At 40.8% G+C, this 17,486-nt stretch overlaps 1 protein-coding gene across 2 annotated transcripts in view; it reads right to left on the bottom strand.

Moving 5' to 3' along the window:
• The window catches only part of LOC111566630 (zinc finger protein 385A-like), a 35,831-nt gene extending 21,644 nt beyond the window's left edge, over positions 1 to 14,187 (bottom strand). The window contains exon 1 of one of the 2 annotated variants that reach the window (XM_035946848.2): positions 13,726 to 14,187. In XM_035946848.2, coding sequence (XP_035802741.1) covers positions 13,726 to 13,738 — 13 coding nt within the window. In that variant the 5' untranslated portion in view covers positions 13,739 to 14,187. Of the gene's footprint in view, positions 1 to 8,888; positions 9,322 to 13,725 lie in introns of those variants that run through there. The other variant, XM_023267334.3, reaches the window with a different exon arrangement.
• Between the last annotated feature and the right edge of the window lie 3,299 nt (positions 14,188 to 17,486).

Below are 17,486 nucleotides of genomic sequence, written 5' to 3'. Positions count from 1 at the left end.
AGGCACAAGCACTACAGGGTCCCACCAAAGAAGAACAGAAATGGTGATATATATATACATTAAAAAAAAGAAAGAACTGCAGCCACCTTTAGTTCCAGAGCCGTCAGTTCCTCACTGGGCACACGATGCCAGCCATGTCACATCTGCATCTAAATGGCCTGCTGTGCACAGATGACTCCCAAATGAGAGTCTGTGCCGGATTAGCCAGCCTCCCCTGACAAAAACCTGCTCGCTGTCACTGCAGCAGAGAGAGGCAACTCTGTGGTGGCAGTGTTAAACGGCAAACCACTGGATTCACTGCGTTTTGCTTTGTCTCTCCCCAAAGCAGTGTGAAAAAGAGGTGATCCAACATTCAGTGGCAGGTGACACCGTTAGCACGATGATGATTTGTGATAGTTTTGTGGCAGGAACGCTGAGCTGTTAGTTGCCACGTTTTGGCAGAGTTGATATTATCACCAGTGTTGTGCAAAATAAATGCGCTGAACTAATTTGTTGCATCAGCTCTCCCCTGCGTGGTGTAAATGCAACGCAACTGTGCTCGAAGCTCTAACCGTTAGAGAACCGTGGCGCTAACTTGGTCGTGATTGCAGGGGGAAGATGGCTCTGTCTTTGTGTCGCATACTGCTACTGTGAAGGACTGAGCATGAAATCCAATTTACTGCAGCTCAGCTTACCCTCAAGTCAAAGGCAGCTATTTCAACCTAAGCGGGGGACAAACAACACACACACAGACACACACCACACACAAACCTTTGTAGTCTGAATGAATGATGCTTGAAAAAGAGTAACTTATAGGCTCAGTGCTGATTAATGTTGTGTTGGTCTGTGTGAGATCTGTACAGTGAGGGGAGGACACAGTGAAGAGGGGAGCCGAGTGCTGCTGAAGGAGAACACATTTGATTTCAGTCTGCACTTTGTTTTAATGATAGATGCTTTGCGCCCCAGTGGCCAGGCTTAAATGCCGCCTCCCAGAGAACTCTCAGAAGTCCTCTTTCTCTGGAAACGTGTGTGTGTGCGTGTGTGCGTGTGTGTGTGTGTGTGTGTGTGTGTGTGTGTGTGTGTGTGTGTGTGTGTGTTTTTATGCAGTGCTCCTGAGATTAGCAAGTCCTTTTGCAGCTCTACACTGTGATTTCATGCAGTATTTGTAATTAATGAGGACTTTTGTTTTCCCCCACAGATTTTGCGCTGCTCTCATTAAAATTAAAATCATTATGTAATAATACAGTAGGACATTGCTTTGTTTGGACTTCTTCCTCTGCTAACAGTTTCTCATGAAAAATTCCGTCTGTCTTTCCGGAGTGTCTGAATTCGAAACATCGTGAAGAGGCTAAAAAAAGATGCTGATTAGCAACGAACTGGAGATGATAAGCGAAGAGGAGCTTTGTAAGAAGTAATGACTGTGGGTTGAGTGGATCGAGTCGATTGAGCGAGGAAAAGAGGTCTGGACGAGGAGGGGGGAGAAGCAAAGCATCGTAGGTGGGGGGAGGGAGCCGCATGTTTTGAGGTGAATCCAAGGTGACCAGAGGAGGTAAAGAGGAACGTTAACCTGCAGGTTAATGTAGAGAACAGAGGCCATCTGTTACCTGAAGAAGGCTGTTAGACTCCATGTAGCTGGACCTCAACACACTGCTTCAAAGGGTTAACCTTTGGCTGTCACATGCAAAATGTCGTACATGCATGAATAATTTTGTGTTATTTTGCAGCTCTCCTCGTGGGTTCACTACATGCCACGTCGTGTTTTTAGCATAGCTGCTGTCAGTTCGATTGTGAGTCGGAGCGCACCACCTTTAATACATGGACTTCTCTGGGTTGGCATCATAAGAGACATGCTTAAGTTGATTTCCTACTTATACTAAGATGTTTCAGCCAATTTACAGCTTACGACCTGGAAATATTTCAACAAACGTTTTGTCACAGTCTCAGTAGAAACCAGAGAAACAATATTTCTGGGTGACATGGATTTTCAACTTCCGTCTCTGTTTTTTCACCTTGTGTTACTGTCATAAAGGAGAACTTGAGGTCATACAGAGTCTGTCTCCTGCTCGCTTTTCTTTCCAACTGACAGACATTTTCTTCAAACTGTTACTGCAACCATAACCTGATGTTTATTACTGGAACCACGATGACAAGGGTTGCCTAACCTTAGCTAAGTAAAAAATTAGACACAAAGACCACCAAACTACAAAATGTTTCTGTGTCATTCTGATAGGTCTCAACAACATTTTATGTCATTTAATTTAGGAAACTTATTTAATGTGCAGATACATCTCTGCTTCAGTTCCAACAGCATAGAGAAATTTCTCACCTGTTCACTAGGGTTGCCTTCTGGCAGTTTATTCTTTGAAGCTTCAGTTGAAGATTAATGACTTCAGTCAGATTCTTCAATTCGAGCGTTCGTTTATTCATGTGACAACATGTGCTGCTTGTATGTTAACTGATGGGAGAAGCAGAAACATGATGTGCAATTATACTCTTGTTATCCACAAAGCGTTTCCTTTTAAGAAACATGGCCTTTTTGGTAACATGTGTGTGATGCAGTTTTTCCTAAACACGTCTACGTGTCTAAGTTTCACTGTAACAGCAAACCAAATGTTTGATACCATGTTTGCTGAGTCCATGCAATGATATGATGGTGTCTCTCTCTGCCTCCCAGTTATCACTGTAGAGTTTGCCCAGACAATGACAGTCAATCCCATGAATCCTAAACTGTTTCATTTGTTTATTCATGAAAACATTTAAGTGAAATCTTAAAAAAAAAAAAAAAAAAAAAGCTTGAGGAACTCAATTTAAAAAATACATGCATGGCGTGTGGCTCATTATTTGGACAAATTCACACAGTAGTTCAATGACAACCAAAAAGAAATTGATATTTATCTGATTACATTGACAAAGTTTACATTCAGGCAAAGACCTACTATTGTCTATTTAAGATAAAGCTTATTCAGCTTTTTAATCAAGGCCATGTCTACATTTTTCTTCACATTCTGTCTAAAAACATCCTTCTGTTAGGTATGCAATGCCAGTATTATGCTTTCTGCCTCTGCGAAGGTCCGTTAGGGTCGGCATGATGTAAATTTCATCATCTCCCTGAGCCCCTAAGTTTGCAATGGTTTGTACAGGCCTTTCTACAGATGTCTGTGAGCAGCCCAAAGTCTCAGTCCACATAGTGACTCCACTACAAGGGCAACAGTGCGCATGCTCAGCAGTAGTGTGAATGTAGCAATACGACATACTGCTCACGCAATAAAAACATTGTATAATTATAACAACTATCCAAATGTGGAGTCTGCAGCTGTCCATGTGCACATGAGAGTATAATCAAGGCTAATTCTCCTAACCCCAATCAACAACACTTTTGTTTTTGTCCAAGTTTCCCAAATTTCTAAAGGGACATTGGTGCAAAAAAAAAAACAAACTGTCAAAATAACAGAAAGCTGCAATACAAAAAAATAGGATGGTTAATGTCTACATTGACAAATGCTGGAATTTGCCTTCAAGCTCTTGAAAGTCTGGTAGGCAGTAAAGATTTACTCGTAGCAATATAATGCTGTATATATGAAACACAGTTGAAATGATGCAATCCATCTTTCAAATATTGCGTAGTTGTTAGGCTCCTATCGTGCAGCATCCTGAAGAGTTTGGTCTCTTTTTAGAGGCCTGTGAACATCTGCCTCCTCTGTAGCTCCTCTCAGGCTTCAGCTCTTTAGGGAGATGCTGGAACATCCTGAATCCAGCTGCCAACTTTCTTTCATTATATTGCAGACATGATGTTGCACAGTTTGAGGCAAACAGTGAGCTCTCCAGCACAAAGCCACGCACAGCACAGTGAGGGCCATTAAGAGATCCGCCGTGTCAACATGACCGGCTGCTCTGCACCGCATTATTATTCTTTCTTTCAAACCATTTACACACCTGCTGGGAGGTGGAGTAACACGCTACTGTAGATACGAACCCACAGAAACCTGAGAGTGTAAAGTACACAGGACACACAAGAGTACACAAACCCATGTTCAAAAGAATGAACACTCACGTACACGACAATAGAATCTGATGAACAGCAGCCAAATGCAAAATCATTTTATACAACAGAGAACACACAAAGAGGCAATTAAAACCCAATCTTCAATATATAGACACGTTGAAAAAGAACAAAAATAGGATTATGCGGCTGAATTACATATAGCATATAGTTTTATTCCGCAGACAGAAATTACAGGCTGTATTTTGGGAACAGATTGGAGTTTGAAGGGCAGAGTGTGGTTTTATGGTATAGCACAGTCTTGAAGCAACACTCAAAAGTTATACAGGGTAAGAGTCACTCGGGTGGCTCAGCTGTGGTCTGCATAACTTCAGGACAATAAACAACAAACAACAAAGGGACTCAGTGCACGCCCTGTGTGCCCTCTTGCCACTTTTGGCATCCTTGAAACCAATAAATGACAGACGTAAGTGTTTTATGCTGTAGGTTTTAAGCCCTTCTACTTTTGCAATTATGGTCAACAAGTCCTCCAAACTAAATGACAAATTGGACATTGCCTTCCAAAATAACATATGAGCTCTGTGGATCTGACACCCACATCGGCAGGACAAAAACAGTCCAAAGCATTCCAGAATCATAAATGCTGTAGGAATGTTCTATAAAATCATTAATATGATAATTTGCTGACCTGTCACTGCTGTGATTGCAGTTATATGTAGGATTAGGCAGAAAAGCTACTTGGTTAAATCCAGGCTCAGACTACTGAACATTCTTGTTTTTTTTATCAGATGATTAGTTTATGACATGATTAATGACAGTTTGAACCCTGGCCAATCATAACCTTCCATTTTTCACGTCTTCACCATGGGTTCCAGAAAAAGTAGGCTCCAGGGACCCACCAACACTCCTCTTTCACTTTGCAGTGTTTACAGGTGCGTAAACAGACCTCTCGTAGGTCAGTGCACCATGACATGTCATCACACTCAGCAAGCAAGAAGTGCGTTGACAAGCATTTTTGTCGCTACATCACAAAGCATCCAAAATGCTGCTGTCTTTCACTATGAAACACTTCAATTTTGTGTCCAGTGACCCATTTCCGTCAGGTTGGAACATTGTCCAAGGGTGTAGGTTGGTGCCAACATCTAAACTTTGGACGCTATTTATTTTTGAGGTCAATTTTAAATATTTATCGACTAGTGTCTTAAAAAAAACATCTGAACATGTTTTTTTCAAACTAGACTTATGACCAAATACATTATGTTGAAGATTACATTTGCGGAACATCCTAAGACCAACTTTAATTCACCTATAGTCTTCCATAGCCTCATCTGCCTTTGTTACAATGGGAAAAACACTTTGGCTTGATTGTATTTCTTTAAACCAATCAGAATCATCTTGGGTGGGACTAAGCCCAGGATGTACCAACAGTATCCCTGCAAATTATCAATGTGAGATTTGGCCTGAGGGAACATTTGCAGGGAAACTAGCGCTGTCATACAAATGACTGATTCACTGACAGAAATGTGCAGGGTTCCCGTCGTGCATGTTCCAAAACTTAAAATGTTCAGTGTGATAGGTTGCTTCTTGGAGGTTGTTATTTAGAAAATAGTAACATGTGGATAGCAGAATGGTAGAAGACAGCTGTGAAAAATTGCATAGTGAAAACTGCAGGCTTAGTATCACACCTGAAACCATGAAGATTCATCTGTTTCCATCTGCTGCTGTATCTGCTCCAAACAACGTAATTCACTGATGGTAAAAATGTAATATATCCACCCATTTTATGTTTACACTTGCAAACAACCTGACTGCTTCTCTACAGTTGACAGAATGTGGTGTACAAAACGAGTTGGCGATGTACAAAATCCTGTTATATGTGCTGTGCAGTGCAGGCCGTAGAGAAAATAAGCTATCTGAAGACTACATTTCTGCCCATGTTTGACATATGGACTGACATCCCTGATAATTTACTGTTATCAGCGAACTGATCAGCTGTCCATCCGTGGCTGGCAGTACGTGATGTGAGCCTTCAGATAGCTTCTTCGCTTTTGGCCAATCACATGCCAGAAAGATTAAATTGGTTGTCTTGGACACATAGCCTCTAGGAGTGCAAATCAGAATGATATAATATGACTTCTCTCCAACAATAATGTAAACGAGTTTGCTCAAATATTGTTAGGGACAATTCTGTCATTCCAAAGTCTCTACTGTCCATTGCAAACCTAGCCACAATCAATGAAAGTTAGAGGCTTTGGTAAGCAAATAACTCTTCTTTCAAACCAATATTTTACCTCTGAATCAAATCTAACCAGTTGTTAGGTTACTGTGTCAATGTAATTTGGAAAAAAATAGTTGTTTATAAATGTAATTTCTTGGAGGCTTGGAGAGTTGATAAACATGGATGCTTGAAATCCTTGTAAAACTTAAGCTGTTTTTGTTCTTTTTCTCATGAGGACAGTCTCTGTACAGTATACAGTGCAAACTGTAAGTATACTGTACAGTCCATTTTTCTTATTCGACCTCCTCTCCTCTGCTTTCTATTCATAGTTTTGCAATAGTTTCAAGCTCTGCAGACATGAAATGTGTGTCAATCTGTCAAACATACAGAGGGACAGGCAGATTTCTCCATTTTAAATGTCAATACTTTTCATCCTTCATTGCATCGCCTCGATTTAAAGGTCATGTTGTTTATCAGGGACAACATGCACCTGTTTTTCTTTTGGAGGACATTAATGTGTGCAGATTTTGTCCTTTTTGTGTGTGTGATGTGATGACTGTACACAAAGACACACATGCACATATCCTGTGTATATAAGTGTGTGTGTGCCAGCGGTTGAGTGAACAGTGATGCAAGCAAGGAACTTTCATATAGTGCTGAGTGAGGTCTTTGCATCAGACTGGAGGAAGCCTCGGCTCACTTTTAAATAAATAAAAACCTCTTGGGTCTGAAATATTCATCATAAAAATCACACAAGAGATACTAAACTGTGTTCCACACTGCTGTGCATTGAGGAAGACCAGGCAGCGTTAGCACACTTCTCTCAGCCTCCACTGCTAATCGTGTCGACACGTTTGCATGTTTCCTTTCATTAAAATATATAAAACCTGTATTTAGATGGTGGTGACGGATGGAGGGAAACCAGAGGAGGGGAGACTCTCTGTGTTCATCCCTCCATCTTTTCTGGTCTACACCGACACTGTCATCGCCTTTCATGGACACTATTTTGGTATCTGGATCTACTTCCTGATCTAAAAGGAAACTAATACAGTTTATAAAATCCCATCAGCCCATGTTGTTGTGATCATGTGTCAGTGTGTTTAGTGTCTAATGCACGCAGAGTTAAAGCTTCTGCACCGGGAAAAGGATTACCACAAGCTCAAGCTCACACTCAGATCACAGGAAGACTCAAGCAGGGGAAAGAGCAAGCAAACAAAAATAAACTAGTCAAATAATTGGTTAGCGAACACGTCCACAGAACAAGGTCACTAGTTAATCAAATGTACTGTAAGACTGGAAATATGCTTTAATATTGGTGAACTGACAAGATGCTGAAACTAAAAATAAAATAGTTATGCCTGAAGACCACTGTGTGTAACTGCATCACACAGATACAAATGAATAGAATAAAAATGCAGTACAGGGCATTATTTCTGCTCTTTTGTATTTTTCTTATGAAATGCACTCATTGAACAGCCACTGTGATATTCTGCAGAATACCAACCATCAGTATGATTAAACTGAATACACAATGCTTTTCACAAAACATAATTAAAAGCTAATTTGCATTTAAATACACAGAGATTGCGATCTCTGTCTACCCTGAAGTCAAACCAAACTTAATTTTGTTGCATCATTTTATTTCATTATATTCTGACTAACAGAGCTTTTGAATCTGTTGCATAATTTTATTGCCTTTTGACCTCTTTCTTTGACCTTTCTTTCTGTTCTGTTTTGTTCACAAACAGAAAAACAAACAAAAAAATGCAGTCAAAGCTAGATGTGTATATGAGTCAGCCCATGTCTGCTTTGAGCAGATGTGTTTGTTGGAGCCATGAATGAACACAGACACTGCAGGGACACACACTGGTTGGTAGAAACGTGCTTGTGAAGCCTTTTGTAGACCTTCAACAAAATCAACAAATAGACACTGGATAGGAAAACTGAGAGCTGCCTAACCTCTTGTTTCTGCCTTAAAATGAGCGAGCTGGTGAAGCAGGGCTTGTGTTGATGGATGACATGGAGTCTGTGGTGAGTGCAGAAACTGAGATGACTGATCATATAATGCACTAGAGTTAGACTAATGAAGAAGAGACTCGACTGAGGGTCAAGTTAGAGTATGTAAAATGAAGTAGACCGCTTCTGGATGTATTTTCTTAGAAATCTGGCATATTTCCTAAAATGCCTGAATAAATGAATGGGATGAGTTTCCGTGTGTAGCACTATTTAGATCTTTCAACAGCTTAAAAAATACCTGTTAGTCTTCTTTATATGTGTCCTTCCGTGTGGGTTGGAGAGTTAGAATTCACTACGCAATGCTGACATATTTGCAGGATGCTATTGTCATCTTCCTGAACATCATATCTATATATACTTATTACCTCTAACACAAATGATTGTAATGATTGTGAGTATGAAATTCTCTCAGGAACGTCATATAAAATGGAACAAAGCAAGTGTTGCTCTCAACATCCTACAGATTTTCCATAGAGGGCAACCCTTTGATCATGCATACCAAAGCAAACACATCCTCTCAGACACACATGAGTTGGAGGCAGCTGCACATGCAGACAAAAGTTTGTGCCAGACATGAGTGATCATCTCGATAGAAGAGGAACACAATTATAAAAAGCAAAATCAATCATATTCATGAGAGAAAGGAGGAGAAAAAGCCTTCTGATGCTGTCTTACCCAAGATCATCCTGTATCCTTCCACTTCTCTTTCCCACGTTATCTTCCTGCTTGACTCCTCGATCAGCTACTGGGGCGACTCAGATCTGAAGCAGCCACCTCTCTGATTCTCAGAACTCAATGTGGAAACGGCATCCAACATCACAAGCCTCACTTTGCGTCCCTACACTTTATCTTTTGTCTTGCTCCGCTCCACCTCGTCCACCTAGAATGCTCCTTCAGATCTCGGCACTCGGCTCAGCCAGCTGTTGCCGGAGGAGAACCACAGCAGCCCTGACTGCAACACAACATGCACTCAATCTACTGCAATGAAGCCTGTAATTTATTCAGTGTTATATATTCACTCCAGCTGGAGGAACACCAGAGAGATGGAGGCTTGCCTCACAGGAGGAACCTCTGCACTACAGCATGCCTCTCTCTCCCTCTCTCTCTGTCTCTCCCTCATATTTTGGGGTTGGGTATAACCTAAAGGCACCTTGCATTCCTGCGCCACCATTGGCTGGAGGCTCGGCCAATGAGAGCAGCCGGAGCCCAGCGTTTTCTTGGGGTGTTTGAATCAGGAGGCAGAGTGATAATGCTGCTGTCGATTCTGTTCTCCCTTTCTCTCTGTCACCCTTTCTCTGCTGTTTACTATTGACAATTTTTTTTCCTCCCGTGTCTCTGCTCGTCTCACTCTATGCGCCGCCTCGTTCTTCTCATCGACATGATCTGAAATATGTCCTGGGTACATTGATCCCTGCTCTGTTAATATCCTCCCCCCCTACTCCCACCTCCCTCAATGCGAGCCTGGATGTTTTCTCCAGCGTCCCTCCGTACCTGCCTGTGGTGTGTTTCCTGTTTGCACAAATATCATTTTGAAAAACGCTGACCGAGTTCACAGTGCAGTTGCCATTACAGACAACTGTGTGCAGAGAGGAAAAAAGAAAGGCAGACACAGAGGTGCAACGGAGACTGACAGCTTGGGAGACTCGATGAAGCATCGTGGGCAGGGGAGGAGGGATTGAGGTTAATGCAGACTGACTTGAGGATGAAAGTGTAAGGTGAGGAAATGTGGAAGATATGGTGAAACAGCAGGATGAAGGAGGATGCTGACAACTCTTTGACAGGCAAAGGGAGAGAGTGCTGAATGAGCTCAAACAATAAGCTCGCTGCACGCACGTCAGTACCAACGTTTACCAGAATAATGTATTCAAAGTGGAACCCTGTGCTAATAGATATAAGGCTTCATCAAACACTTTCCCACAGAATCATCCCGTCACGTCACCTCCGGCTTTATGCAACATGAAGTGATCCATTTCTACATAATTTAACAGCCCTAACAAGAATAAATACAAAAAGTAAATTAAATATGCGGGGGATCAGCCTCTCTGTGTGTGTGTTTAGGCTTATGTGAACTCAGGACAGGGCTCGTGTGTGTGTGTGTGTGTGTGTGTCTGATAAGGTTTCCTCATTAGTAGAGTCGGCCTGAATAATGCAGGCAGGTGTATTGTTGTGGCCGATGAGCCAGGTGCTAATGTAGCTGTCTGAGGGTGGAGGGTCAGACACAGCATGACTTTAATGGATGTCACCACGGCAAAATGAAACCGGACCACTGGGCTCATGTGACAAACCATCCTCCATATGTGTGTGTCTGTGTGTCTGTGTGTGTGTGTGTGTGTGTCCTTGGGGATTTATGGGAAGACTTTAAGTTGTTTACTCATTAAAGCACTTGGCTGGATCTCAGAGAAAAGAACCAACTGTTAGGGTTAAATGATGTTAGCGCAGGACTGATGAATTATACAGGACACTTAATTATGGCTTTGAAAGAAAAGGCTTTTATCATTTAAATACATGCAAAAGCAAATGTCGGAGCAGGAGCAAAGTCAAGGTTGTTATATAAATGCCTCCACTGTGAGATTCTGCAGTTGCCTTCAAATTTTGTCTTTGTATTATCCAATGAACTGCTAGTAAACAGTAGCTTTAGGTGCAGTGAAGATCCAGACTGATGTGTTTTCAATATGTTTTGTTTGAGCCTTATCTTAATGCAGCAGAAATTAAGTAAAACTATTTCACAAATCTGTGATTTCAGAATAAATCAGCCTCAGGATTGCCATGAAATTTTGTCCAGATATTCATGGTTCCCAGATGATGTATCACCCTGACTGTGGTGATTCCCTGATCTTCCCTCCACTGATATTATGAGTTTTATTTAACAGCATCATCAAGGAAAATTTTAATTCATAATCAAAAACTTGAAAAAACAAGATCATTCCATCTCTTCTGTACTTTGTGTCCCGCAGAAAATAGCAGCAGGCTTGCACACTCAACCAATATGGTGAGCTTTTTCATTGAGAAAGTATCAGACGAATGTATGTCACAGTATAAATCTGTTAATCAAACAAACAACTGTGAACTTTAGTGGGTTCTTATTTGCAGTTAAGTGAGGTGGAGTAGTTTTCAGATAAATACCTTCATGCAAAATGATGCACAGATGCATTTAGTGTCATACCTTGTTTTTCGTGGGGACATTATTATTACATAATGTGCATTTTTTTAAAAATTGGTTAACACTGCATTAGTAGAATTATCAAAAGTAAATTTTTTTTTAAAGATTTTGAATGAAAGTTGAAATTTTTTTACTTTGAAAATCATATTTGTCAAAGGGCCTTGTAACTTTGGGTCCAAATACACTTATCTTTTTTGTGATTGTTGCTAAAATGGAAATCTTCAGCTTCTCTTAAAATAGCTAGAGGGCCAGAGTTCTGCTTTATCGCTACATTGTGGCTTGTTCATCAAAACTTCATAATCACACTTTGAGACTACTATCCAACATATTTTTAGCACACATGATATCTGGTTTAAAAATAGAATTCAAATAAATCTTTAAACTTTTTCCTAAAATGTATAAAATTAGTGGTTAAAGTTTGAGTTGAGGTTTAGTGGGTAAATGTTGGCAGGCTGCTGTATAGTTAGTAGTCCGCTGTATGTATGTGTATGTGTGAATATGTGCATGTGACCTCTACCATCCTACCATTTCCTCATACCGCCCCAGGAGGCCATAACTGTGTCGACAGGCTTGTTAAATTCTAATTTTAGCCTCGATCGTTAACGGTGAGTCCTAAGGAGTCCTGCCAATGTTTAATGAAGTCTTCATTTGATGTGTAACACCAATGAAATGGCCTAAAGCATGTGTTAAGTCAAACGCTTACAGGTTATAGTGGCAGACGAATGAGGGCGAAGACATGAGAGCAATTTATATTACACTGAACCTCTCTGTCGCTCTCTGCTATTTGTTATTGTGCACACAAGTATTTTTTACTTGTTTTACTAGTTTTACTGTCTGTGTGTCGTGTGGTCAAAGCGTTCAGTTGTTCAGAGTTTGGAACGGACTGAAGCAAAGTTTCAGACGCACTAATTTAAACTGTTTGGTTGTAAATCTATTTGATGTAAGGTGACACACAGCGTGCTTCTACTCTGTGACACAGTGATGGCAGCTCAGGCTGTTTACTGCAGCCCAAGGTTAAAATAGGTGTAGCTGTGAGGAATGACCAACTTATACTGTACATAAACACACACACACACACACACACACACACACACACACACACACACACACACACACGCACTGGACTAAACACATGTCTTTGTTTAGAACATACATAAACTGTCCTTCCCAGCACATGTACCGTACATTACATTTTCTTTGATGGAGAACATGAACACACGTTTTTTTTTTTTTTTAAAACAATGACCTGTTACACACGTTATACTGTATATGTTCGTGTACTATGTGTGTTTTAGTATATTTCACATGTAGTGCACAAAACACAAAGTTTTAGATGAAGTTTTTTGAGCTTGGAAACAATAGTTTGACAAATAAACAAATATTAATAATTCAAGAGCCACTTCATCAGTGGACCCCAGAAAGACCTCTGTGATGGGAGCTAATGGGGATGCAAATAAATAAACAAATCAGAGACCGGAGTTACAATCAAACCTTCAAATATGAGCATCTGTATGTGAGCTTCAAACCCAGCATGATATCAGCTGAGAGTGGTTTAAAGGAAGGTTTCCACATAAGCTGCATTTGTAAGGAGAAACTGAATGTCTTATGAAAAGCACTGATGACTTATGCTTACTGCCTGATGGATTCCTTTGCAAAATTCAGATAACAATGTAATTTTTCTTCTTAGATTGCTTGCTCCTTTGTTTTAATTTGAGATACATTTCAAGCGAATGATCAGATGGAGGTTTAACATGCTCTGATTAAAGAACCTGAAAGTAATAAAAATGCAAAAACAACCTTTTGTCATTTTAAGCTGACACTCATCATTCAGTTGAATTTTGCCATGAATCTCTGTAATTTTTGGCATTTCACCCAACTACATGTCTACCTCAGGCAAAATGTGTTCCTTATAAGACAATTTTATTGAATTTTTGCAACATCTGAGACTTGCTGAAAGAACTCAAACTCCTCTATCCTGCTGCGATTTTGATCAAGCAACTATTTGTTTAAGAATGTCTCTTTTTTTCTCTCCCCTTCCCTCCTTCTATCATCTCTTCCCTGCGTCACACCAGTGATGTATGTGAAAGGTTGAGGGTCAAATCAGGTCTGAATGCAAAGTCCTATCTGACACTGAGTGCTGATGTTAGCAGGACACTGTCTCAACTTTCATCAAAGAGAGAAGCCTTCAAAGCTTTGTGTAACGCTGTCACTCGCTCTTTATTTCTGCTCCGAATATTGTATTAATGAGGGGATCCCTTATCCAGCTTCTCAGTCCTTTTTAGCATGATCAAAGGAGGAAAACTCAGAGTTGTGGGAGGTTTTGCATTGCTCAGTAGTCAGTTATGAGCTTACCTGAGCCCCACATCGGTCGCCTCTGTTCCTCACGATGCTCGAAGTGATCCTTTGTCCAGTAGAGACTCCAGAGGTCAGTGTGTCAGCAAGCATAAAGTAACATAGATACAGTCTCCTCTCTGACTAGAGTAAATAAATTCTCACGTTAGTGTTTAGAGATAAATAAAGTAGCACTCAGCGACATGAGTGCACCAGTCAGCTGGAGAGTGTAGAAGGAAACACTCGGTGCAGGCAGCCGCATGCCCACAGTTTAGCTGCATCAAACAGCAAGCATCTTAATGTTCACCCTCTTCATCTTTACTTATCTCTCTGTATCCACCTTCTCTCAGATTGCTTGTAATCCTTCTCCGCGTCTCTCTGTGTTTCCTCTGTGTTTCCCCTTCATGCCGTCGCCTCCTTCCCGGGAGTGAAGGAAACAAGTGCACAAGATTCCAGAGGCTAATTCTGCTGCTTAGGACGGGGGAACCTAATATGTGAGGACAACTGTGGAAGGAGGGAGATACAGACTGAGAGAGAGTGTAAGGAAAAGGAGGGGCAGGACAGAGGAGGGGAGACCCAGCAACGGATGGCAGATCAGAGGAAATAAGGGCTGGAGTGTGTGTTGTTAAGGAGGAGGAGGGAGGCAAATCACTGAAACTTGAAAGAAAATGTTGATGTGGTGAAGCAAAGGGAAATATGATTGGTGGATAAGACAGATGGCTCACAGGCAGATATGTTGTGTATCTTTTGGATTTGTTTGATCTGGAAATGGGTTTCCACACAAATAGATTTGCCCAACAGCTTTCTGCTAGCTCTAATAAATAATGGGTCAAGCGTAACTTACTTCCACTATAACCCAGACCGGTGCTGAAATACTACAGGTCTCTGATCACCTCCATTCTCTATCACTCTGATAATCAGTTTGAGTCTTGTGCTCCTAAAACTGTGTAATTTCATAATCACATTAATAATGCAATTGTTGGATTGAGGGCAAAGTGAAGTAATATGATGAACAGTCCTCAAATTTGTGGTCCTTAATGTGAACACTTAATCTGTCTTTTGTTTTTCTGATTTGGGAAATGTGTCATCATTAAGCGATAAAAACAGTGTGGGACCTTTCCTTTAAATTAGTGTGACTCACCAGATGTAGCATGCGGGTAAAAACCTGCCATTAACCATGTGTTTCGTGTGGCTTTTTCCTTCCCTTCTGCTATCTACATGTCACCATTTTCAAAATACGGTTCACTTTGGGAGACAACAACAACCTCAAGGCAGCAACCTACCACATTAAAAATGTCCAAGTTTGCAGAGGCTTTAATTTGTGCAGCAAGGTGTTTTTTCAGTGTCATTTTAATGACTGTTAGTCTTGTCTCCCTGCATACAAATGTTCCACCAACACTTTCCTCCTCACTATTGTGAGGGAATATCATTGTTGCATCCTGGGTTTCGCTCTGCCCAATACGATTGTGATTGGTTTAAAGAAACATAAACAAATCACTCTCTGATGGAATTATGAGGTGCAGCCAGACCTTTCTGTGTTGTAGCATGGTCTGGCCATGCGAGACTACCTATAAATAAACATCACTTACATTCAAACCCTTGTGAAACAAGTCTATTAGCGGCAGTTAAATCTTTTTCTTTTTTGCAGTGTACCAACTTCTTAAAATCTGGTAGAAGAAGCAATAAAATGTCCAAAACAAGAAAAGCACTCAGAGAGCACAGTACTCTGCCAAGGCTGCTCAGTCTTTATATCATTTACGATGGATGAAATCTTTCATAGAAAATGACGTTGCGCTGAGCCCAGGCGTGTGTTATGCATGTGTATGTTATGTACGGATACTGAATCGCGTGACCTAAATATGTAGCGGGCGGAGGGAAGTGATGGGACTCAGAAACAACCCCACAAGTTAATCAGTTGTTCCTCGTGTCATTTCCATCGGATAAATCTGCAATGGAGGATTTGTAGTAGGATCGCAATCATGTGATCGTCAGGAGGGAGTTGACGTAGCGTTCACTTGTTGTCATAGTTACAGTGACTCCGTGCCGCCATCTCGCAATGGGAAATCCTAAACAAATCCATGGATCCAGACTATAAGTCGCATCACTGCCAAAATCTAATCAGGTGGTCCTTGTGTCATTTCTGACCTTCCCTGAAAATTTCATCCAAATCCGTTATTCCGGTTTTGAGTGACGTTGTGTACAGATGGATTCACAGATTCACAGAAGGACAAACGTACACCGATCGCCACATAACTCTGTCGCATTCCTCGCCGGAGTAAAGAGCTTCAGATGCTTGAGATAAAAAAATTTTTTTAAAAAAACATTTGCAATTGAGAGGGTGGGTTGCAATTTACAGATTAAAGAAAGCAATCAACTGCTAGCCATACAACATAAACACATTTAAAAATGTCTTTACTCTATTACAAAGCGAGAGACCGTATACATTTGTTTGTAGCAAGGTAACTCTCCTTTAATATCCTAAAATGTCTTTTGCCGTGGTACAAATTCAGCAAAAATTCAGAATCACATGTCATGTATTAGTCTAATGAATTATCCTAACTATTAAATGGTGAAACAGTTAGCAATGAGACATTCATCTTACTTTCATTCATGAACAGATTAAAGAAAACAGTTACATTTTCATTTGACACATATTACATAGTCTTAATCCTGCATTAACCAATTGTTTTTTGCAATTTAGAGGGAATCACAACAAGCAGCGATATTCACACATAATTTACAGAGACTAACATATTAATCCATTCCATCATCTGGATTCATGTTTCTGTTCATCAGATAAATACAAGTCTTACATTGGCAGTCTTTACCAACTCCTGAGTTGCTACCTGTGTTTTTTTTCAGAGCGCTTAGGCTGAAAATCTCCTGCTGCTGCTGAAAACAATTTTGATAAGGGCGGTGAAAGTGACTAATCACAGTAAAGTTGTGGGCCGTAAAATCACAGACATTTAGCCAAAAGATGCAAAAACACTCCTTAAAGCTGTGATGAACTGCAGAGCTGGGTGATAATTCTCTGTGGGGTCATCACTTCAAGCTCCTTCTGCCACATTTTGCTTTGGGTTTTGATAATATAAAAATATTGCTTTAAAGGAGATGTTTTGCCCAATCCTAACAGACACCATAAAGTTCTGTCATTTTATGTTTTTATTTCCTGCTAATGAGGTCTTCTCTCTGGGCTGCCATGCATCCCTCCAGACATTAACCAGGTGATCAAACAGATCCTCACGCTGTTAATCATGTGCTTTAATTTGGCTCTAGTAACTGGGGTGTAGCGTTAATGAGGAAGCACTAATCTTCTCCGCTTGTGCAGCTTTGCTTGCTTTTTTTCCCCCCTGACATCCCAAAGCATCAAACATCAGGAGGTAAATTTTACAGTAGGTGGCCTCCTTTAAAATGCTGATCCACTGCAAATACAAAACACTCCCAACCCCTCAGTCGACCCGTTATGCAGTTCAATTTGTCACCCGGAGGAACATCCAAAGTGAAGTGCCGGGATAGCTGAGGTGATGAAATTAAATGTGGATGGCAGCGAGATGAACACAGTCACACAAAATTTACAAACATGATACTGCAAGTCTCTTGTGTGCGAGCATGTTGATTCCTCCCCGCTGCCAGTTAAGGTGTAGATTCAGATCGGATATCCTAAATGTGCTTGCAAGTGTCATTTTGGAGAGGTAGGGCAGTATTAAGTGGAGGAGCAGGAGGCAAGAGCTGAGGTGAGATTGACGCATGGCGCAATGTCGAGTAAATGTCAGTCTAATTCT

Source organism: Amphiprion ocellaris, chromosome 5 (assembly GCF_022539595.1).
Source record: "Amphiprion ocellaris isolate individual 3 ecotype Okinawa chromosome 5, ASM2253959v1, whole genome shotgun sequence".
NCBI lineage: Eukaryota > Metazoa > Chordata > Actinopteri > Pomacentridae > Amphiprion > Amphiprion ocellaris.
The sequence above is the reverse complement of the archived record's forward strand: the minus strand, read 5'-3'. Positions and strand labels throughout refer to the sequence as shown.